This window comes from Ahaetulla prasina, chromosome 5 (assembly GCF_028640845.1).
Source record: "Ahaetulla prasina isolate Xishuangbanna chromosome 5, ASM2864084v1, whole genome shotgun sequence".
Classification (NCBI taxonomy): Eukaryota; Metazoa; Chordata; class Lepidosauria; order Squamata; family Colubridae; genus Ahaetulla; species Ahaetulla prasina.
The window spans coordinates 96,551,950-96,577,175 of record NC_080543.1 but is presented as its reverse complement, the minus strand read 5'-3'; the positions used below and the strand labels follow the sequence as shown (position 1 = coordinate 96,577,175).

The following is a 25,226-nucleotide window of genomic DNA, read 5'->3' as shown; positions in this document are numbered from 1 at the left end:
CCTATTTCAGCATCTGTCGTTCAAGAAAAAACATTCATTTATAGCAAATGTGCAACATGGTCAACCTAAAACATATGAAGAATGGCTGCAGAATTTGGGTTTGGCTAGTCTAAAGAAAAGAAGAATTAGGGGTGACATGATAGCAGTATTCCAATATTTGAGGGGCTGCCACAGAGAAGAGGGGGTCAAAAAATGTCAGAATGGTCAAACAATTGGCAACTCCAAATCTCAACCAACAAATGCTCTGTCTTACACATTGACAAAAAAAAAATCAGAACACAAAATACAAGCTGGACAGATACGACCTAACAGACAACTCTCACTCTGTCAAAGACCTTGGAGCACTCATCTCAAACGATCTAAGTGTAAGAGCTCACTGTAACAGCATTGCTAAAAAAGCATTAAGAGTTGTTAACCTAATCTTGCGTAGCTTCTTCTCCTGTAATATTGAACTGCAAACTAGGGCATACAAAACTTTTGCCAGACCAATTCTTGAATACAGCTCATCTGTCTGGAACCCACACTGTATATCGGACATTAATACAATCGAACGAGTCCAGAGATATTTCACAAGAAGAGTCCTCCACTCCTCTGCTCACAACAAAATACCTTATGCCACCAGACTCGAAATTTTGGGCGTAGGCAACTTAGAACTTCACTCTCTTCAGTCTGACCTAAGCATAGTACATAAAATAATCTGCTACAATGCCCTACCAGCCAATGAATACTTCAGCTTCAACCAAAACAATACAAGAGCACACAATAGATACAAACTCATGGTAAACCAATCCAAACTAGACTGCAGAAAATACAACTTCAGTAACAGAGTTGGCAATGCCTGGAATGCACTAACTGACTCTGAGGTTCCTTTCCCAAATCCCCAAAACTTTAACTTTAGACTGTTTACTGTAGACCTTACCCCATTCCTAAGTGGTCTGTAAGGGATGTGCATAAGTGCACTAGCATGCTACTGTCCCTGTCCTAATGTTTTCTTTTATTCATATCCTTTTCATGTATTTATAATTATGTTTACACTTGTATCTGTCATACAATACATGCTTGACGAAAATAAAAATAAAACAAAATTTAAAAAAAATATTCTCGAAAGCACTAGAGGGCAGGGCAAGAAACTGGTTGGAAACTAATCAAAAAGAGAAGCAACCTGGAATTAAGAAGAAACTTCCTAACAGTGAGGACAATTAACCAGTGGAATAGCTTGCCTCCAGAAATCGTGTGCACTCCATCACTGGATGTTTTTAAGAAGAGTCTAGACCAGGCTCTTCAGAGTCAAACTCGTGTCGTTATGTTATCATCAGTTGACTTTTTCTCCCTTTGCTAAACGGGATTGGCGAGGCCAGTGCATGATGCCTGCAGGCTGCGAGTTTGACACCCCTGATCTAGACAGTCACTTATCTGAAATGGTATAGGTTCTCCTGCTTGAGCAGGGGACTGGACTAGACGACCTCCAAGGTCTCTTCCAGCTAAAGCCTAAGCACTGTATGTTTGTAATTTTTCAGGCTTTTATCTTTCCCTGATTTATCTAGCTGTATGTCCCTAAATGCTTGATTTTCTTTATTTCTTTTTAGAGTAATCTGTTTCCTCAGGAGAAGAGAAAGAGCTTTACCTCTAGCCAAATAAGTCTAACCTATATAATTAGGAGGTTTGCATGCCCATCTGCTCTGAAGCACCTTGTATGTATCTCCAGACTGCATTAAAGAGAAACTATGTAATTATTTTGCATTCAATAGCAATTTTGTGCAATCTAAATTAATGTCTTCAAAGAATGCAAATTTCCTTTTAAGCAATCTCATTACTTTAATGTGATAGCTTTTGCCATTGAATTAGAACTTAAAATGGAACAAGCATGATAAATTGGATTGTAACACAGCGAATATCCGCTTTTATTCACTTTTATCTTCTAAATTTCATATTATTTGGGTTAACCAACTGTAAACTTGATGTTTAGTTCTGAGTAATTTGTTGAATAGGTCATATGCAAATCTTTATAATTAATTTGGAAATGAAGAGAAGCTGAAAATATTGTCTTTGAGTACTCACACACATTTTTCAAACAAAATATATAGCTGCAATTTTATTGTATGTGACTTCACATGACACAGAACAATCTCTCTTAATATTCATAGACATACATCTGTTTTCATAGTAGAAAGTAATGGAGCACGTCAGCCAAACATGGATATATCTTCTGTAGAAATCGGAAAAAAATTACATTTTAAAATATGTTCAGTCTTTAGAGGACTATAAGCATTTAAAATATGATGCAAATGTACTTTCATATCCAAAAGTACCATTATTTACTATGGGAATCTCTCATGAAATACTAATTTGTACACCAAGATTGTGCCATGCATATGAAGGAGAGATCAGTCTGGGAGTCACAGAGCTAAGCTGAAATCAAACCATATTATTTCTTAATGTTATTTGGGATTGAGACCAGTGATTCAGCCCTTTAATTTTATGACAGTTCTAGTAGACACATTACTACAAAAATAAGGATTCATATATAACAGGCATAAATACTTTATGTGAAGTAATTTATGGCTCAAACAAATAATCTCTAATGAAGGATGGATTGAGAATCCCTAAATTATATTCACCTTCGGCCAGATTCAGCCTATGTTGCTTTTGAAAATGGTCCATATTTCCAACAATTAGTTTTAGGAAGAAAAAAATAATAATTAACATCAATAGATTAAACAGGGCTTCCTTCAAATGAAGCTCAACTCCTGATGACTTGATAACATCTCCATGTAGCATTCGTAGCTACAATATGGCACAGGAGGTTTTAGAAACTTTGCTTTCTACAGACTAAAGCTACTCAGTAGTAAATACGCATTGCAAAACATCAACTCACATAAATGATTATGGTATAGAATTATCTGTTGAGGAATGAATGAATGAGTGTTGTGAAGTGTAACAAAGGCAGCGTGTTGCATTGTTAGCTAAAGCAAAGAGAAGCATAGCAGTGCCTACAGCTCTTCCTGATGAATAAGACAGACATAAGCAATATTAATAGGTAGGAATGGCCTTAATATGTATGATCCTACAGATGATGGTGTTAAAAATGATTCATGCAGGACAAATACAACGGCCCATGAAAATGCTACAAGGATGAAATAAACACATAACGATTTGTTCCAAACTGCATCTTATGAGAACATTTCCAATGACAGAAAGTTTGTTACTATATGAATAAAGAAATACTATTCTTATAAAAAAATAAAAATCACCTTCTAGTGGCCTATTTGTCATCTGTATCAACAGTTCTTCCATTTCTAGGCTGAAAATGAATAATAAAATGGTGCTTGATAGTATTCCTTATGAGATATCAGTGAAAAAAAACCTTTGTACTAAGTTCGCAATAAAATTAGGCACTAGGTAAATAGCAATATCAATAACATTTAGATTTACATACCGCGTCACAATGCTTTACAGCCCTCTCTAAGCAGTTTACAGAGTCTGCATATTGACCCCCAATAATCTGGGTCCTCATTTTACCAACCTCGGAACGATGGAAGGCTGAGTCAACCTTGAGCCAGTGAGAATTAAACTGCCAATTTAGTAAGAAAGATGGACATATGTTTCAATTAATCCTTCCTTCATCATTCTATTGTATACTTCCTGCCCATCTCAACATCATTTATTCCACTGAAATAATGAGAATGCCATATTACAACTTAACTAGTACAATGTAATAGTTTGTTTTGGCTTCTTCCTCAGTCAATTTCAAAGGAAAGACTACCAAACGTAATTATATTTTGCTATTATGCACAGAAATATTTTAATTGGTTTTCTTGACTAGGCTATTTTATTCCTCATCAAGCTTTTAATTAATATAATATCTTAGCTTTTTAATTTTGAGGAACAGAAATTCATTTGTGTAGGGTTTATATAATTTGTTATAACCTATAAATATGGTCTCCATTTTTATTTTATAGCAAAATGGCTGTAAATGAAAATGAAGTTTATTCTTACAAGGAAATAGAAAAATTAATACCCTGAAAAGAAAAAAGGATCGTCCTAAATCATCCAAACCATCCTGTGAAATAAATAAGAGAGATTTAATAAAATACTTCAAAACTCAATATAAGTGAACAGTTCACAAACAGTTCTACTCTGTGTGACAGAAGCATAAAGTTGTAAGTCATCTCTCTCTCTTTCTCTCTCTCTCCCTCCCTCTTCCTCCCCCCCTCCAGAATGAGATACGCTTTCTGCAATTTGCCCAGATGGCTGCGGTGATTGCCATCAGGGATTCTCTTATGGCTTTCAGAGGTCCTGCCCCACAGGTCCCTGGTTGTGAGCTCCCATTCTTTAAGCTGGGCTCTGGGAATCAATTGGCATTGTTGCTGTTGTACCAATCTCCCAGCTGCATAGCAACTTCCCTGTCTGAGCTCTTTGACTCTATTTCTGGGTTGGCAGTGGAATTCCTCATTTATGATTCTGGGAGACTTTAATCTGCGATCCCAAGGAATGGATGATGAGGTGGCTCAGGAATCCATAGCATCACAGTAGCCACAGTTATGTGTGGTCCTAGAACAGTGAATATCACATTGCATTGGTTGCCAGTTTGGTTCCATGTCCTATTCAGGGTGCTTGTTTTAACCTTTAAAACCATTCATGGCATGGACTGGGCTATCTGAAAGACTGCCTCTCCCCAGTTACTAGGCGTCGCCTAGGTGGCCTCTTGCACCACAGTGGGGTGTGACATTTTTGCCCTCCCTGGGCTCCAGAGACTTTCCTTGAGCCTCTGGGAGGGTGAAAACGGCTTCCCAAAATTCCGGAGACCTTAAACAGGCCTGTTTCCGGCCTTCCTGAACTTCCGGTAGGCCCGTTTTTCTCTCTCCCTGAGCCTCTGCGTGTGCTCTGCACTTACCTGCATCCAAAATGAACTGCATGGGGACTCCTGGGAGGAAAGGGGTGGACGGGGTCAGCCAGGAGTAGGATTTGGGGGTTCTCTGAACTGCACAGAATCTTAGCTAGAGGTTCTCCCGAACTCCTAGTCCCAGAAGATGTGCCATGGTTCTCACATTAATTGAATATTCTTCCCTCCGAAATTAGATTAGCTCTCTTTTGATATTCCAGAAGGCCCTCAAGACCTGGTGGTGTTAGATCTTTTTATGTTAAGAATGGGAAATTTGCAGCTATATATTTTGCTTTATCTTCTCTTGGCTTGGGGTTTTAAATATTTGTTTTTATACTATTTATTTCTTATTGTAGATTTTATTTTTTTATATGTGATTTTTATATTTGTGATTTTTATCTGTTGTTGTGTGCCATATAGAATCATTTTTGGTGAGGTTGTTGGCTATATGATTTGATTAATAAATAATATAAATATACACCCACAGGTACATGTGTGTGTGTGTGTGTGTGTATAGAATGAGAACAAATACTAAATTAATACTTAATATAATTGGTCCCTATTTAGCTAATATTTTTCCCTCTGACATTAAAAATAACAAATACTTCAGAGGAGGTGAAGGTGGTAACAAACATTTTGGAGCTGCAAGTCTTCATCCAATAGCCCAAGGCCATAGTACACACAACAATGGGCTGTGAGATATAATAGATGGTATAAGATTCAGAGGTCTTACATGCAATACAAAACATGGTTCCTGGCATCTGTATCTTTAACTTGCTGATTGTGATCAATCAATCCAATTCCCCATCCAAAGGTTGGAAATTGGCAATAATATTCATATATAACAATAAGATCTGCATTTTAACATTACCTTTTTCATGAATTCTGCTGCAGCAATCTGCAATTCCTGCAGGAGGGAACACATGTGAATTTCATTAGCTAAATCCCTTCAATTTGTATCCTGTTTAACAGTTGTTAGTAGATTGTTCCATTGTACTGTATTAAACAAAGAACATTCAAAAAACCAAAAAAGGCAATGTTTGAAACAGAATGAGAATAATAAACATCTTTAATTTATTGGAAATAATTTTTTGTCCATGTTACAGACAGAAAACATGCTTTGGCCACTTAAACCAAAATAGCACAGACATGCTCCTGAACATAATAGAAATCTCAATAGCACTCATATCTTATTTTTATTTGTGCTACGACTTTTGCCCTCATTTTCTCCTTTTATTACTTACTGAATTTTAACCCAGTCACACATTATAATTAATCATTTTTATTTATTCAGCTGATTGCCAGTTGATAATTAATACGTTACTTTAGACAAGTATTCCATCATATCACGATAATACAGGATATTATGCTCTTGTGCCAACAAACAGAATAGAATATGGACAATATTTGGATTTGAAGCCTTAAGTGTGAAGAGTATCAAGAGTTGGCCACTATTCATAACAGGCATAACATTTATTGTTGTGACTGAGTTTAAATAAACAGCAAAGTGAGAAAGACTGGGTAAAATAGAAAGGATGGAATATAGAAAGAAAGAAAAATATTGGAGAAAAGAAGGGAAGGGGAATAGTATTTTTCTTTAGTAATTGCTCACAAGCTGATCACTTGACACAATCACTTAAAAAAGGTTAAAACCTAAATTAAAAGATGCAAAGTAATATGGAATATCTGAATGCATACCGGATTAAGGAATCTTTTCTTTCTTCTGTCCGAGAGTTTTGGAGCAAGGCTCATTAAAGGATGTAGAGGGAATGACTATAACAAAAAGTTATCGGGAAGGCTACTTTAGATGTTAGAATATTAGAATAAGTAATATCTAAAATCAAGATACCAGCTAACTGGTTTGATGCATGAATGTTTCTAATGTAACCATCCATAAATCGGAGCCTTTTAGTGGTCTGAAACAGACATACTGACTGGGGACAAGAGTTGCATGCAGATAAATCGGAACCCACCTGAGGATGAAGCTGCATATTACTTCAACTCTGAATGTCTTGTTGTGCTATGTTTCTATCTATATCACCCACATTTGCTCTCTACCTTTAGTTGAACAACTTGAAAACTTACGTAAGGTCAGTGTCTATTGCTTGTTTTGTAATCAGCACAGTAATCACTGTACTAGCCAAATTATTCTTTTTATTATTGACAGTTATTAATATAAGTAGTGACTGATAATATTGAACGTATGTAGTTACAATTATGAATCATCAGGAAGGAGAATCTAAAGAACTTCTTGAACAGTGTGCAAGGGGCTTTATTTTGCATATTATATTACAGAAAGCTTTTGATAAACAGAAATTACAGAAGACATCAAGCATCTGCAGCATACCAAGAGTTCATCAAAATAATGAAAAATGCATTATTTGCCCCCTCTTTGAAAATATCCATGGAAGATCCTTTTCATTTTACTTTACTGACATGCTGCTTAAAGAAGTTATAAATACACTGAAGAGATACATGTTATTTTACATACCTTTGTCTACTCTTTTGTATGTTTAAAATGTATAACAAATGAATATTTTAAAGTACTAACCCCAGTTTTAAGTGGATATGTTGGGTCTTGAGCTCTAGAGTAGTGAAATAAAAACTGCATAAAAAGAGCTATTTTAGTATCTTATAGTGTTTCAATTAATATTATGCATATAAATTCTATTTTAAAAAATTAATACTCACTCTTTTATACAATTCCTGATTATTTTCCTAAGAAGGACAATGATGATAATATTAGATTAATAACAACTACTACCAACAAAATATTATGGTACCGTTTTCAAGGAGAACAATCACCTTACCTCATCTATCTGCAGGCTGTCAAACATAGAGTTACAAAAATCCAAAAATGCACTGGAAATCTGGAGGGAAAATGTATTTCAAAAATAATTTTGCTGTTGATGATATTATTTTACCTCAATTTTCCCTGAAATATTACCATACATCCATGAGAGCTAGAAATTTTGAGAATTATTGTCCAAACTGATCAAAGGGAGAGTTCTTCAGGATGACCATGATATATTATTATAGATGTAAGCTTTTTAAAAAAAATATGAACTTTTAAACTAATTTTAGTGACATTAGTGTTAAATTAATACAGTATATTAATAAGAATAGTAAAATACAAAACATTTATATTATTTTTGATACTTCCCACAGCTGCTTATTAGTAAATATTTGCCATTTTCTATACTTTATTGTATCATTTATGAACATAACATTATAAAAACATTTTATGAAGCAACAATTTAAAATGTGAAAAATATTAATTATTTGTTTCTTATCTGTGGCATGATCACTATAAAAATAGAATGGAGTATTAAAACATATACCATATTTTTTGGAGTATAAGATGCACTTTTCCCCCTCTAAAAGAGGGTGAAAATTTGGGTGCGTTTTATACACCGAATGTAGCCTCTGCGTGTCCTCACAAATGGAGCTTTTGGGGGCTGCAAACTCAGCTTCTCAAATGGAGCTTTCGGAGAATGAAAAAGCAAGGCACAGAGGCCAAAATGGCAAACCAGAACAGCTGCTGCCTTGTTGGACCGGTTCCATGCTTCCCCTACTGTACTCACTGGAGCAACCTGTGACAATCAGCTACATTTTTGAAGCTGCATATCTGCCCCAATGAGTCATGTGCGAGTGTAGCAAGCATGCACGCTCATAACCAGTGAACCTGTTACTAAAGTTCACCTCAGAAAACAGCTGCTGGGGGTATTCCAGGAGGCCGATCCACTCACCAATCAGCTGCTCATGCTGAATCAGGTTAATGTGCTGAAGCTGACCAGGCTGTTTGCTAAGGTCGCTAGCCAGATGAATACCGATGGTTCTAGGCAGAGGCAGATTTTTTTTCTTATTTTCCTCCCCCAAAACTAAGGTGCGTCTTATACTCCGGAAAATATTATACTCCGAAAAATACAGTACTAGCAGAATATAAAGGTTTACAATAGATCACTTTACAGATGTATGATCTATAAAGTAGCCAAAGACAGTGAAATAGTTGAAAGTAAATCAACAACTTTTAATAAATACTTTTAAATATAAAATTACTTTTTATGTTCACAAAATCAGACACTAAGACTAAATGTTAGATTATTCCTTATGTTGTGTTATTTTCACACTGCTTCTTTTATGTGGAGTTGTGGTTCCAACAATGTTAGTTGATTAGATTTGCCCATATCCAAATGGTAGATAGGCTGGAAAGTGTAGTTAGTTAATATGAACTAATATGTGTATGGATAGGTTGTGAAATAAAGCAATTTTACTGAAAATTGCTTAAAAAAACAAGTGGTTAAGTTTCAGTATTAGAGGACAAATAATTTACATGAATTATTTGCTTGAAAGAGGTTTTTAGAAAATTAAATTAAATAGTTTGTGGGGGAATATGTACATATTTTTGAATGCATTTACATTTATGATTACACTATAGTTCTAAACTAATTACACATTTTACCTGAGATTGTTCAAAGAGTTCTGTCCACTGACTGAAACATAGTGCCAGCCTCTAGAGCAAAAGAAGGAAAAAGAGAAACGTCTAATCTAGTTAAAAACTTGTACAAAAGATTATGATATTTACAAGTTCTAACATTAGTTCATATGCAGTCTGTATTTGTATATTTTGCTCCTATAGCAATTCATTTATTTACATGCATTTGCATACAGCAAACACTACTGTATATGGCCTTTCTTCTGTAACTGCAGTAGATTTCGTATTTTCCAGGGATGTACTATTATTTCTATTTTTCTGGCAGAGACATGGAAAATATGTTAAATGTTATGTACCTCATTTTTAGGAATGTTTGATTCATCCAGATAGCTGGCAAAAGTCTGAGGAAATCCTGATAAAATGAAATAATAGGTAAGCATTTGATGTAGATAAAGCATGACTGATTTAATCTGAACTAACATAAAGAAAATGCATACACTCCTGAAAAAACTTGTATATTATACTGTAGATCAAACAAAATCCTCTGATTAGAAAATCATATCACTTTCTTTCCTAAACTTTAACTTTGAATTTAGCATTTAAAAAGTTTATTCTGTAATTAACTCCCACCCTCACTTATAAAAGAACAAAAACCTTTAAATTGGGATACAAAAATAAGCCAATATTATGTAACTGAGAAGGAAGAAGAGAAAGGGAATGCATCCTCACATATGAATGCATACTGACTTTAAAGACTTGTGATCCGATTTTAATTAATTAATTTTCATGAATTGTTTCAACCAAAACCTTTATCTAAAAATTTCTCCATAAAAAAGGACATGGTTGCCATGTTCTGTTCAGGACCTTGGATAGCTCAGAGATGGAAAGTTCACTTGCACTGAATTTGTGCAAAGAAAAGAAGGAAACGCAAAGCCTGTTAATCAAACACTAAAAGTATTAAATATGCATCAAGGAAAATCAATATTTTATTTATTCAGCACAAGAGTTATATCTCTTATGGTAAAGTTCTTAAAACAAGAATTCCATTTTAGGTCTTTGACTTCTAAAGCTTATAGAAACAAGAAGTACACCATACACAGATAGGATATCTACAAAATGGTTTTAATTTGTACAGTAAATCACTCATAGAGTTGGGGCAATACACAAACATCTTAAATAGATATGGAGTAAGAATGATTCTTACCTGAAGTGAATTGTCCTGTGCAAAAGCAGATTACAAAGACCAAAGGGAAAGGAAGAAATGACTGTTTCATTTTCATCCACCAAATCAAACCCAAACTTTTCTGTATCACCAATTCAAGTTCATGAAGCAGCCAGGTTGCTACTAACCTTTCTATGCCTAGTCTAAATTCGAGAGTCATCTTTATTTGCGACACTGAAAAAAGAACCAATCAGTGCCTCACAGTATCCTCGTTTTCTCATTAAGTATCATGCTGTGTCTTTATTTAAGAAGCAAAGTTTCCCCCCATCAACTCTCAGCAAGTCTACCAATTAGTTAGATCTCTATACACAGAATGAAAGTCCTTTAAAAAAACAGAGGGGCGAGGGGGACTAGGACGTAGCCAAGGGAAAGGGAAGTGCCTCTAAAATTTTCTGGTGAAATAGTGTGGCTCAAATAAGCAGGACAATTGGATACAGATTTAATCATACTTCCAACAGACACTGAAATCAGTTTCTATATTAGTAGACTTAGACTTATATACTGTTTCACGGTGCTTTACAGCCCTCTCTAAGCAGTTTACACAGTCAGCATATTGCCCCCAACAATCTAGGTCCTCATTTTACCCACCTCGGAAGTCAACCTTGAGCTGGTAAGAATCAAACTGCGCATGCGTGGGGAATGGAGGCTCGCGGCTGAGTCGGGAGACAGCGAGGGACATTTTACCTTGAGAATGGAGGCTTCCTGAGACTCGCCGAGCCGCCTATACCCCCTGACCCGCTGGATTGTCACCCCAGCAGCCGTAGGAGGGGTTTCTGGACCCTCTCGGGTTAGCGGCTGCTGAGAACGGGCAGGGGGGGGGCGATGCGGCGAGCGGCGAGCGGCCCTTCCGTTTGGCGCGCGGCCTGCTGCGAACGGCCTGCTGCAGGCGGTCTGTGGTCGGACGGCTGTTTTTCGGCCTGTTTTTCGGCCCGGGAAAACAGCGGCCCGTGAAAATAGCGGGCGGCTGTCTTCCGGCCTGTGGCCTGCTGGCGACCTGCTGCTTCCTGATTCGGACGTCTTGGACTGGCGTCCTTGGCACCGGACGGTTCCATCTTCCCAGCAGCCCGGATGTTTGGGCTGCTGAGGTTTGTGTCCGCGCGGAGGTGGTGGACACGAAGACCGGGCCTGTTGGGAGTCTGCAGATGGTGGCGGCCATGGCGCGGGCGGTTGAGGGCGACGGGTGGAAGGACACGGCCCCCGCCCGCGTTTGTCTATCGGCGCCTGGTCTGCTGAGTTTACATCTACGCCCACCCTCATCATCGGTGTCGGAAGTTTGGACGAGACCGCGGCATGGACATAAGGCCGCGGGGGGGGGTGAGCTTTGAGAACGGCGCCCCTCTCGATCCCATATACTATGCTCCTTGCTGGGTCATTGTTGCTTCGACGGGTTTTGAACTCCCCCCGCCTTGTCTGAAGAGGTGGGGGAGGGGATTCCACCCGGTTTTGTAAGAGCTGTCGGGGGTTTCCCTTTCCGGGAATTGACAGTGCCAGCGATGGTTGGGGACGATGGCGCCTCTCACCTTCTTGCCATATGGGTGTTGGCCTATTTTTGACTTTGACTTTCCATCGGACAAAGGGGCCTCCCATTGGTTGGACCAGCTATTCTTGCCTTGTCCATTCTGAGGAAATGACTTTCTCTCGCTGTCTCTACTTTTCAACATGCGATACTCCGCACATGAACTCCTCTGCCTGCGAGGTGCCCCCGCCTCGCAGGAATGGCCCTCTGCACTACCAAGGGCCGGCCTCAATGACGGGTTTTGGGACCCACAGAGGTGGCATGCGTCGAGGAAGAGCCTTTGGGGATTTTTAAATAGGGAATTTTTAAAGGGGGGGAGGGCAAGGGCGGGTGATGGGGGAAACCCGTCGGGGAGGGTATGTCCAGTCCTAGCGCGCGCTCACGACATTATTTTAGCTGGTCCGAAGACAGGAGGGGGGGGGTTTGAACAGAGCAGAGAATATCATTCCATCTGTACGGTAAGTGGGAGGGGCAGATATGGCGGAGGCAGGGGGCCGTATCGTTCTTTGGGAGCACGTGGTCGATGTTTAAAGGCGATCACGTGCTCCGGCCCCCCAGTCCCTACTCGTTCCCCGGATGGTCAAGATCCTCAGAGCTCGGGCCTACGGCTGATGCTCTGCAATGCCCGGTCCGTGGTTAATAAGGCTCCCCTGATTTGCGATCTGATTCAGGGGGAGTCCGCGGACCTTATGGGCATTACAGAGACCTGGTTGGGCACAGAAGGGGGTGTACCCCTGGTAGAACTGTGCCCGCCGGGTTTCTGTGCATTCCATCAGCCGAGGGCCCAGGGTAGGGGTGGTGGGGTGGCGGTTGTGATTAGAGAGAGTCTGGAGCCAAGGGAGTCCACTGTTCCTCAGATAGCTGGCTGTGAATCCCTCCTTGTGAAGTGGGGCCATCGTAATCAGATGGGGTTGTTGATCACGTACCTGGCTCCTTGCTGCGTGACTACAGCCCTACCTGAGCTACTGGAGGTGCTTGCTGGCGTGGCGGTTGAGATCCCCAGACTTTTGGTCTTGGGAGATTTCAACTTGCCATCGGCCGGCTTGTCATCAACAGTGGTTCAGGAGTTCCAGGCCTCCATGACGGCCTTGGACCTGATTCAAGTAACTGATGGCCCTACACACATCGGGGGAGGCACGCTAGACTTGATTTTTATCTCTGGTCAGTGGGTTAATGATCTGGAATTAGGAGATATAGTGAAAGAACCATTGTCATGGTCGGATCATTTCTCCTTCGCCTAGACTTTCGAACCGCTGCTCACCACCGCAGGGAGACGGAGCCGATCGTTGGTTCCGTCCCAGGCGCCTGATGGACCCGGAGAGGTTTCTGACGGAGCTTGGGCCGTTTCCTGAGGATCTTACCCACGGCACGACTGAAGAACTAGTTGCGGCTTGGGATCGGGCCGCGGCTGGGGCTTTGGACCGTGTCGTGCCTTTGCGGCCTCTGACCCGGCGCAGATCTCAATTGGCTCCCTGGTTCTCCGGGGAGCTGAGAGAGATGAAACGCCGGAGAAGACGCCTAGAGAGTGTTTGGAGGTCCAGCAGGTCCGAGGCTGATCGGACACTAGTGAGGTCCTTTACCAGGACTTACCTAGTGGCAATGAGGGAGGCGAAACGCTCCTACGTTTCCACCCTCATTGCGTCGGCAGATAACCGCCCGGCCGCCCTGTTTCCGGTGGCCCGCTCCCTCCTTCAACAAGAGGCGGGATGACCCCTGCAGGGTCGAGCCGAGGAGTTTAACGGTTATCTATACGATAAAATCGTTCAACCGTGATGGTTTGGACCATGATTGCGATGATTCAGCTGAGGTGACAGAGACTCGTCTTGTTGAGGTTATTTGGGATGAGTTTGATTCTGTGGCTCCCGAGGACGTGGACAGGTTGCTGGGGAGGTTGCATGCGACCACGTGTTTACTGGACCCGTGTCCTTCCTGGTTAGTACTGGCTGCTCAGGAAGTGACACGAGGCTGGTTCCAGGGGATTATAAATGCTTCTTTAGCTGAAGGGGTTTTCCCCGCCGCCTTGAAGGAGGCGGTGGTGAGACCTCTCCTGAAGAAGCCTTCCCTGGACCCAGCTATTTTGGGAAATTATCGTCCAGTCTCCAACCTTCGCTTCTTAGCGAAGGTTGTAGAGAGTGTGGTTGCATGGCAGCTTCCCCGGCACCTGGAGGAAGCTGTCTATCTAGACCCGTTCCAGTCCGGCTTCCGGCCCGGTTATAGCACGGAGACGGCTTTGGTCGCGTTGGTGGATGACCTCTGGAGGGCCAGGGACAGGGGCTGTTCCTCTGCCTTGGTCCTATTAGATCTTTCAGCGGCTTTTGATACCATCGACCATGGTATCCTGCTGCGCCGGTTGGAGGGATTGGGAGTGGGAGGCACCGTTTATCGGTGGTCCTCCTCCTATCTCTCTGACCGGCCGCAGTCGGTGTTGACAGGGGGGCAGAGGTCGTCCTCGAGGGGCCTCACTTGTGGGGTACCCCAGGGGTCGATTCTCTCGCCTACCCTGTTCAACATCTACATGAAGCCGCTGGGTGAGGTCATCAGTGGGTTCGGGTGAGTTATCATCTGTACGCTGATGACACTCAGCTGTACTTTTCCACCCGGACCACCCCAACGAAGCGGTCGAAGTGCTGTCCCGGTGCCTGGAAGCCGTACGGGTCTGGATGGGGAGAAACAGACTCAAGCTCAATCCCTCCAAGACGGAGTGGCTGTGGATTCCGGCACCCCGGTACAGTCAGCTGCATCCGCAGCTGACTGTTGGGGGGGAGGTAGTGGGCCCAAAGGAGGGGGGTCGCAACTTGGGCGTGGGCCTCGATGGGCGGCTGTCCTTTGAGGGACACCTGGCAGCCGTCACCAGGAGGGCTTTTACCAAGTCCCCTTGGTTCGCCAGTTCCCCTTCCTTGACCGGGATGCCTTATGCACGGTCACTCACGCTCTGGTTACGTCTCGGCTGGATTATTGCAATGCTCTCTACATGGGGCTGCCCTTGAGGTGCACCCGGAGGCTGCAGTTAGTCCAGAATGCAGCTGCGCGAGTGGTAATGGGAGCCGCTCGAGGCTCCCACGTAACACCTCTGCTCCGTAGTTTGCACTGGCTTCCTGTGGTCTTTCGGGTGCGCTTCAAGATCCTGGTTACCACCTTTAAAGCGCTCCATGGCTTAGGACCCGGGTACTTACGAGACCGCCTGCTGTTACCGTATGCCTCCCATCGACCCGTACGCTCTCACAGAGGGGGCCTTCTCAGGGTGCCGTCCGCCAAACAATGTCGGCTGGCGGCTCCCAGGGGTAGGGCCTTCTCTGTGGGAGCACCGACGCTCTGGAACGAACTCCCCCCTGGCTTACGTCAAGTTCCTGATCTTCGGACCTTCCGTCGTGAGCTAAAAACATACTTATTTATTCAAGCAGGACTGGCATAAATAGTGATTTTAAATTGGGGTTTTAGAGATTTTAAACATTTGTAAATTTTTTAAATTTTTAAATTATCGGCCATTTATTAATAGTTTCTTTTAATTTCTTTTAATTGTATATACTCTGTATTTTATTTCGGCTGTACACCGCCCTGAGTCCTTCGGGAGAAGGGCGGTATAAAAATCTAATAAAACTAAAACTAAACTAAACTAAACAAACTATCAAACTGCAGTCAGCTAGTAGTCAGCAGAAGTAGCCTGCAGAACTGCATTCTAACAACTGTGCCACCATAGCTCATATTTAAGAAAGCAAAAAAAAAAGCTATTATTATTTGTAATTCAACAGGTATACTCCATTGGTATGGAATTGGATATGTGGAGGGGCGGCATATAAATTTAATAAATAAATTAAAAAATCTATTAAAATTGACAACTCTATTTTTTTAATAGATAAAACTAGAACACCCATGATCTGTTGGATGATCCCTTCAGAGATATTCCTCATTTAAACAAAGAAACAGAATGACCATGGGTGGGCAAAAAACCAGTGGAAGATGGAGTTGACTTCTGACTTCTGCCAGCTTCCCCACTGACTTTGTGGGAAGCTTTCAGGGAATGCCAGAAATGACAATTACTACTATGGCTAACTATGACGTTGCTGCAACAGCCAGAACTTTGTGAATACAACTGTGTAAAGATCCTTGAAATTTCAATTACACAGGAGTAAGGAATCCCATATTTTGTACCCATTCTTTATGTTAGCAGACTTGAGGTACTTTGATTCAAATATTTTTGTCCTATGATGCTAACTGAAGGTTACAAACAGGCAAGCAGACAGTAAAGTTTTAGTAGTATATTGATAAGAATCATGCTTCATGCTACTTATAAAATGTGGTAGACTCCAAAAAATGCCTACTTCTTTGTTAATTTGCCCATGCAATAAGGTCATCATTCAAACTTCTGTTCTAGGTTCTCCTGCCACTTCAATGATAATAGATTTGTAGATATCCCTCCCTTGAGAGGGGAAAGGTAGGTATTAAATGTAAAATTTCATTTTCTTAGGGTAGTTTTAGTTACTCTTATTAAATTACTAAGAGTTTAGTGATACCAATTGAATTGCAAAATACCTCATTCTTGTCATTGGCATACTAACCTGTTTCCCCAAAAATAAGACATCACCCGATAATAAGCCCAATTGGGCTTTTGAAAGCATGGCAATAAGGCCAAGTGCTTATTTCAGGGTTCAAAAAAATATAAAACAGAGTCTTATTTTTGGGGAAACATGGTAACTAAGCACAACAATATGATGGGAAAATGTAGATTGATGCATATGCAAATAGCGACTAGAAAAAAACAGCATAAAGAAGTAAAAGTATTTTCTATTCTAAACTATACTAAAGTTAAGAGTGAAAGTAGGTGCTTAGAATAACAGGAGATAGATTGACAATTGTTAATTGTGATAAAATGGCTATAACAATTATAGTATCATTGAAAAAGTAGTTATTGAGTTTTGAAAATAGTGCCTTCAGAATAAAATATGTATTGCTTTTGTTGTTGCTTTTAGAATCAAATCAAAACTTACTTTTTGTAAGCAAGGTTACAAAATCTCTACAGAAAATTAATCTGTCCCACAATGGTGACTTTCTCAGTGTATGTTTTGCTAAATAGCAAAATTTTGCCACAGATTTGGCAACCTTGGGATTTCTTACATAAAATTATTCAGTGTAACTAGGAAGATTAAAAGAAAATAGCTGGAGTAGTTATGTTTGCAAATCAGAATAAAGCATACATTTTAAAAAATATGGTCCATGGTTTCATTTCTACCTTATCCACATGGATGCAGTCTCTGTGACACTGAAATATTTTAGAATCTGTCCTCCAGGGTGGCTAAAGGGAGAATATTAAAGCAAGTTCTGAAAAAACACCTACCTATAATAGGTTTGTGAGACTACAACTACAGTATTTTGCACCCCCTGTATTTTCTTCAATGATTGGGAGATCTTCAACACTTGGCTTTGCTCATGTAATAACTGTTTCTCCAATTCATCACCTAATTATTTCCTTGGCCTTTGTTGTATCCCTCCTGGACATGTCCTATGATGAGGAGGAAGGGGTGCAGGGCCTTCTAGAGACAAATGTCTTGGTGTGTGTATTTCCGCTAATTATAAACCCAACACAATTCCAGAAAATCCCTAGGATACCTTTCTTGCATCCACTGCCAGCCTCTCAGAAGTCCAGGCATCCAGTCCCAAACAAAAGTGCTGTAATAAAGATTTAACAAGAGAGGACAGAACTCAGCACAACTGAAAGACTTGCCAAGAAACTAGCCTGCAGAAGAACCAATACTGAAAAGAAAACTCTCACAGCTATATATTGGATGGAGGCTCAGCACGCTTCATTTATTGGCCTCACTCCCTGGGAGCAGATTTTGAGGTGTTTTTCCCCCCAAACTGCAGTTCTAACATGTTTACCTTGCCATGCCATGCTTAATGCTCTAGTTTCCACCTCGTGTTTTGTCTTCTTTTTTGGATTTGTCACTTGTTTAGTAGATTCCTTATCTCAACCTCAGCCAAGCCTGTGATTATATTTATAGTTTCAATAAAAAAGACTAATTTTTGCCTGACCCTACATATTCACTGGATATTTTCTGCCTGAGCCTACATATTACTGGACTTTCTATCTTGCTGGCTGGCTGCCAATAGTTTTAGCACAGAAAAACCTTATTGAAACCCAAAATCAATAGCAACTTGGCAGATAGAGTGATTAGATATATTTTTCTTGTCATGTACTAATTATCCTTTATAATAAGAGAAATCATCCCAGTTGTGGCTAGGTTAATCTTTAGCTAGGTAAACAGAATTGATTGCCAGATCCTCTCTTTATCATGAACAGCCCTTTTTCCAATTTCAGAATTGCACTGGCCAAGACAGTCTGCATTTTTTATAGGGGCAAGAAATCATAAACATAAAATATGTGGTATTTTAAACAACACATTAAGGCTTGTTCAAACAGAATCATATTGATCACCTTTCCATCTGTCAATAGAGTCTATTCAAAGACTGAAAGTCAGCATATAACTTAAATCCAGGATTTTAAGTCCCAAAACATAGCTTATTATTTTTGGCTCCATATACCTTATTTCTTTCAGAAGCTCAAAATAAAATAATCTAGCATTCCCTCTTTCTAGTTCCCCCCACAATAACCTTGTGAAGTATTTTATTTATTTATTCAGTTTTGATTCTAGGCATTCCAATTGATTCTGGGTTTCTCAAGGAATAAAGAACATAAAATCAATGAAATATAGTTAAGTTATAGAACAAATACAAATTACAAAATAATTATATGACATATAACAATCATAAGATATAAACAATATAACAATCCCATATAACAATCATAATATATAAAAAGAGCACAAAAAGGCATCTCAACCTTCCTATCCCAAGACACAGAAATAAAGCCATGTTTTCAGGCTCTTCCAAAATGCCCTCAGGTTGGAGATGTATGGATCTGGGGGGGGGGGAGATCTCATTGTTGAGGGCAAGAGCTCTTATACATAAGGCATACTTCCCAAAATATGACACTGTTTAATTGAGAAGAATGAGATTCTGCCAATTCTGCCAGATCATACTAGCCAGGCAGCAAGTATGAGAAACAGGGAGGCCCTCAAACAACCAAGCTGAAAGCCAAATGTGGCCTTATAGATCACAACTAGGATCTTGAATGGCACACCAGCAACCAGGGTAGCTTGCAAAGCAAGAGTGAGACATGGACAAATGAGGTAGGCTTGTTCTGACTGGTTTTCCAGGGCAGCTCCGAATATGTTGCAGTAATCAAGATGTGAGGTAACAAGGGCATGAATGGCTGTCTGGAGATTGCTTGATCCAGGAAGAGTGCAACTGGATGACAGGGCTATGGAAGCATGAACTTCCATGGTTTAGCCTTAAACCAGAATCTTCCTATTCCTAATCCAACACTATGCCAGATCTTTCCAGTCCTCACCCACCACCCAAAATTAATATATTTGGCTACCCTCCAAGTTAATTAAATCCAAAGTTCTTTAAAACACAATATACTTTTTATCATATTAATGATTTGCCAATCCAAAATGGGTGTATTAAAAAGCAAATTCTCTCAAATATATCATCTCTAGGCAAGAAAAATTGATACCTGATTCATCTGAATTAAAAAGTGAAGCATCCAATAACCAGGAAGAGAAAGTTGGCACATGACACTAGAGAAAATATCTAAAATGTATGAACCCATTTCAAATATATGTTGGAAATATGAACAAAAATAGGAACATTTTATCATGCTTGGTGGACATGTAAAAAACTAAAAAAATTGGATTCAAACGCACACATTAATAACTGAAAGATTATTATTCAGTGGAAGACAGAACTTTTACTTTTAGAATTGATGGATAAATAGTTAGAAAAGAGCCATGGAAGATTATTTTGATTCAATTCAATTCAATTTATTGTGGTCATAGACCAGTACAAGCAGCGTGTTCAGTGAATGGACGGATGGATGATGACTGAATGAACAAACAAAATGAAGTTTAAGACAGGGTTAAAATACATTTATAAAACAACCTAACTAACATTTGTAATTGAGGTTCAGGATACAGCTCATATTAAATGATAATTGAAATAGTAAAATTATTTTAAATATAACATCAAAAATTACAACAAATAGTAATATCTAAAATTTAAATGGATTATAGCTACAAAGAATGCACTGTGGGAGATTGGCCCATCAGGGTACAACAGATTTTCCTCCTTGCTGCCCAAACAATAGTTATATGTGCTGTAACAAGAGATACTGTACTTCATCTATGAGCAGCATCTGGGTATAGTCTGAATTTGGGTGACCAGGATATCTACTAATCAGAGGTAGAATGAATCTGATTAGGCTTTCTCCATAAAAGGAGCAACAAAAGAGAAAACATTTTGTAGTTTCCCCCATTCTGGAATTATAGGGCAGAGCCTTTCAGATACTTTTTAATATTTACAATCCAATATTCCAGAAGACAGAGCATGGCATCAGGCAAGGGGAAGCTTTCTGATGGCTGGGTGTTTCTAGCTGTGTAAGATAACTGGTAGCAGTGAAAATATATCTGTTGTATGCTGGTGACAGGAAGTCTGGGTCTTTTCCTGCATCCTTTATCCTTTGCTTCAGGATTTGTTTTACCCAATTGTATTCAATTTTATGCAAGAGGGTTGTCTAGATTTAAAGGATTAGATTCAACAGCCTTGATCCACATGGGATTGAAAATTATCCTGAAGAATTAATGGTGCTGAGCCTTTAGGACAGGTTATTCAACACATAAATGTTGTACCTTATGATTCTTGATGAATATATCTTTTCTTTTATGTACACTGGGAGCATATGCATCAAGACAAATTCCTTATGTATCCAATCATATTTGGTCAATAAAAAAAATCTATTCTCTTGGCTCGACTTTTATCATATCTCTCTTCAGGCATATATTTGTATTTGAGACACAGCAAGGTATCTGTAGAGTTGCTCTAATGCAGGGGTATCAAACTGGATTTAGGCCGGATCAGCACTATAGTTGTTCTCCACAGGCTGGAGGGGGGGGAGATGGGACGGATGCCTCCTGTAACACCCCACCAGCCAAAATGGGAGCCCCCCCCCACACACATCCCATTTTCAGCCTGGATGGCCTCCTGCAGCACCCTGCTGGCAAAAACGGAGGTCTTACTCGAGATATCTTGGTAAATCCTCTGAAAATGTAATCTCCAAATTTCAGAGGGTAATGAAATGGAAATGTAATGTAATGGGTAGAAGTTCTGAAACCTAGTAAGATCACAACAATATTAAAATTTAAATTAAATTAAACATCAATACCCGGGAACATACTGGAAAAGATAATCAAAAATTAGATCTGTGAACATCTGGAAAAGAGTAAAGTAATAACTAGAAGTCAGCATGGTTTGTAAAAACAGATCATGTCAAACTAATTTCATTTTGTTCTTTGACAAAGTGACTAAATCAGTAGACCAGCGAAATGCAGTGGACATAGTATACTTAAAACTTCAGCAAAGTATTCAACAAAGTAGACCACAACTTACTTCTTGATAAGCTAGAAAAAAGTGGGTTAGATCAGGGGTCACCAACCTTTCGGATCTCAGGGACCACTAAATTCATAATTTTAAATCCCAGGGACCACTAATATGATCTGCCTATTGATCGGCTGGGTGGGTGTGGCTAGGTGGTCATATGACTGAGTGGGTGTGGCCAACTCGATGTCACTCACATGGAGGGGTGCCTTGCCAGCGTCTACTCACCCCTCCTCTCCCAGCCACTCCTCACCTCCCCAGGCTCCTTAGGGCCCCAACAGGAAGCAATTGTTGGAGCTAAGCAGCCACCACGAGAAAGTTGGCAAAACAGCTGGCTCAGTTCAAATTGGATCTGACCAAGAAGGAGGCTCAGCAGAAGCACCTCATGAGGACTATGAGCATAGGCCTTCCAAGCAGAGGGAAGACCTGTGGAAGTGCAAGGCCAGGTAGTGGCACCTGGAGGCTCAGCAGACTGAAATGATCAGCCAGTTCTAGACCATGATGCAGTCCCACTGGAACAAGGTCCTCTGGCTTTTCACCACCAGTGGCACTTCCCTCCAGCCTTCGCCCAAAGCCCCATACTAGGCGGCCGAAGCAGACCCCAAGTCGGAATTTCTGCCCCCCTCTGCCCCGCACAAAAAGACCCCAAAGGGGGAGACTTTCTTCAGCAACACAACCATTCATTGCATGTATCCGGCCCAGGGACCGTACTTTGAGGACCCCTGATTTAGTGCAATATAAAAAATGCAAATAATTTTTCTGTGGACCATCAAAATTTTCTCATGGACCATCAATGGTCCACGGACCACCAGTGGTGACCGCTGGATTAGATAGCATCACCACCAGATGGATTTGTTACCGGCTGACAAACTGTACTCAACGAGTAGTCCTTAATAGTATGACATCTACATGGAGGGAGGTAAGCAGTGGGGTACCACAAGGTTCCGTCTTAGGCCCAGTACTCTTCAATATCTTCATAAATGATTTAGATGAGGGAATAGAAGAGGAACTCATCAAATTTGCAGATGATATTAAGCTGGCAGGAATAGCCAACACACTAGATGACAGATTCAAGATCCAGATGGATCTTGACAGATTTGAATACTATCTAACAAACAACATCTAGCAAAATGAAATTCAATGTAGAAAAAAGTAATGTCTTACAGTTAGACAAGAAAAACCAAAAGTACACATATAGATTGGGTGAAACCAGGCTTAATAACAGTGTGAGATAGATCTTGGAGTCTCAGTGGACAATCAGTTAAATATGAGCTGGCAGTTGCAATGGCAGTGAAAAAAACCAATCTAATCCTAAATTGCATTAACAGAGGAATTCAATCAAGATCACACATGAGGTACTAATACCACTCTATAAAGCCTTAGTAAGATGACACCTAGAATACTGCATCTAGATTTGATCACCACACTATAAAAAAAGATGTCAAGACTCTAGAGTGCAGAGAAGAGCAACAAGGATGATTAGGGGATTGGCGGCTAAAACATATGGTTGCAGGAACTGGGCATGGCTAGTCTAGTGAAGAAAAGGACGAGGGATGACATGATAGCAGTGTTCCAATATTTGAGGGGCTGTCACAGAGAGGAGTGGGGTCAACCTATTTTCCAAAGCACCTGAAGGCCAGACAAGGAATAATGGATGGAAACTGATCAAGAAGAGATTCAACCTAGAAATAAGAAGACAGTGAGAACAATCAACCAATGGAACAGCTTGCCTTCAGAAGTTGTGGGTGCTTCATCACTGGAAGCTTTCAAGAAAAGACTGAACAGCCATCTGTCAGAAATGATATATGTGTCTCCTTGCTTGAACAGGGGATTGGACTAGATGAACTGCAAGGTCCCTTCCAACTCTAAGCCAACTCTGTTATTCTATTATTCCATCTCTTTTTCTGCACTGCTTCAATAAGTCGTTCCTAGGCGGTCCAGTGATTTTAATAGATGATTACTGTGGTGGGATTACAGGATTTATTTATTTATTAAATTTATATGCCACCCATCTTGCCTAGTGTTGACTAAGTTACTTACAATCATAAGAACAAGATAAACCATTAAAATTTTAAATTAATAAATATTGACACTATAATAATTTTAAAATTAACAAGATTGGAAGGGAGTGACACGGGGAGGGGTGGAATCTTATCCAGACCAGTCAAACTGGCAGCCAGCAGGCCAAATATGTCATATGCAGGCCACGCCCACCCTGGCTCTGCAAAGGCAAAAAATGTTGTGATACATTACAATCCGGCCTGTGACACAATCAAGTTTGACCTCCGTTGTTTTAGTCTATTAAGCACCTATATGTGCAGATAGATAGAAATATTTCACTTTATTTCAATCACTATGGAAGGGTCAGTGAAATTGACAGAACTTGCTGAGATAGGCTGACTTTTTTATTAGAGAAAGGTCATTATTGACATTATGGATATTTTGCATAAGAAAGAAAATGATGTCACTTATGGCTTTGATGTTTAGAAAGGTTATAGAAAGAAGGGAATTGTGATGAAATCTTGGAGAAGTTTGATTAGAATTGTACTGTATGTGTAACTGCCAAGAACAATGAATGAGTGTATGTATACATACACATACACACACACACATACATACATGTTTTACTTTTTTTCTATCTTTTTTTATTAAGATATCTGTATTCTTTATTGCAAAGCCCTTGGAAATTGCTAACAATTGCTAATTATTTATTTAAAAAGAGAGGTTTAGAAAAAACAATCTGATGTTTAGAATCCTAAAACATTTTCCAATAATTCAATAATTTGGGGGTTTCCTAAACTGCTAAAATACAGCTCCAAATTGTGAAGATATACTTAGTTGTTGGCCATTTGGCAGATTTATGCACCCATTAAAGAATTAGTAACAATAACTTTTAGCCATCAAATCCTTTTCCATTAAGGTTCTCAAAAAAAAAAAAAAAGGAAATCACCTGCAACCTTTAAACTGGAATTATCCCGAACCATCAGTTTTATACGTGAATGGAAAACAAATTTAAACTTTCCTCCCAAATCTTTTTTGTGCCTAGCATCTGTTAATGCTGGTTAAATAGGTACTGTATATCTCAGCTAACTGAGATGGAAGGGGATAACAACTTTCCACCTCAGCTTTCAAAACATAGGTTAGGTCCAAAATGAAACGGGTCCAAACTGCAGGCCCGATGCAGAAGCCAGTAGAAGAGAGTTAGAACAATTAATAAGTGGAACGACTTGCCTGCAGAAGTTGTGAATGCTCCAACACTGGAAATTTTTAAGAACATATTGGATAACCATTTGTCTGAAGTGGTGTAGGGTTTCCTGCCTAGGCAGGGGGTTGGACTAGAAGACCTCCAAGGTCCCTTCCAACTCTGTTGTAGTTATTATTATCAAGATTGTGGTAAACCAAACCCAACACGATTCCAGGCTTCCAATACTAGAAGCCTGCGGGAATCACTCTTGAGGCGCATATAAGCGCCATTTATGAGGAAAGCTGTTATTGGTCAGCCTTTGCTTCACTACCAAACGAAATCGCGGTTTAAACGAGATTTGCCTCCAGCCTGCCTCCGTCCAGATGGCGGAACAGCATTTGAAGAAGCTCCCCTCCTTCTGAATTTCCACTGAACAAGGGTGCCCGCCTTTCCTCCTTGCTTCGCCCGCCCTTTGAGGCTGAGTCAGCGCAGCCCCCC

The 25,226-nt window shown here is 40.2% G+C and overlaps 1 protein-coding gene across 4 annotated transcripts; it reads right to left on the bottom strand.

Moving 5' to 3' along the window:
• Positions 1-1,170: 1,170 nt before the first annotated feature.
• Positions 1,171-25,204, bottom strand: NMS (neuromedin S). Of its 4 annotated transcripts, none has more exons than XM_058184621.1 (11): positions 24,776-25,204; positions 9,674-9,729; positions 9,345-9,395; positions 7,693-7,752; positions 7,574-7,600; positions 7,434-7,487; positions 6,581-6,655; positions 5,754-5,789; positions 3,997-4,060; positions 3,252-3,301; positions 1,195-2,206 (listed from the first exon to the last, which is right to left on the bottom strand). In XM_058184621.1, exons 1-10 carry the CDS (start codon positions 24,819-24,821, stop codon positions 3,297-3,299), a joined length of 474 nt encoding a protein of 157 aa, XP_058040604.1. In that variant the 5' UTR covers positions 24,822-25,204; the 3' UTR covers positions 1,195-2,206; positions 3,252-3,296. The 4 variants fall into 4 exon arrangements, with proteins under 4 accessions (XP_058040606.1, XP_058040604.1, XP_058040605.1 ...); XM_058184620.1 differs by having other exon boundaries at positions 1,201-2,206; positions 4,019-4,060; positions 24,776-25,200; XM_058184623.1 differs by lacking the exon at positions 7,693-7,752 and having other exon boundaries at positions 1,171-2,206; positions 4,019-4,060; positions 24,776-25,108.
• Between the last annotated feature and the right edge of the window lie 22 nt (positions 25,205-25,226).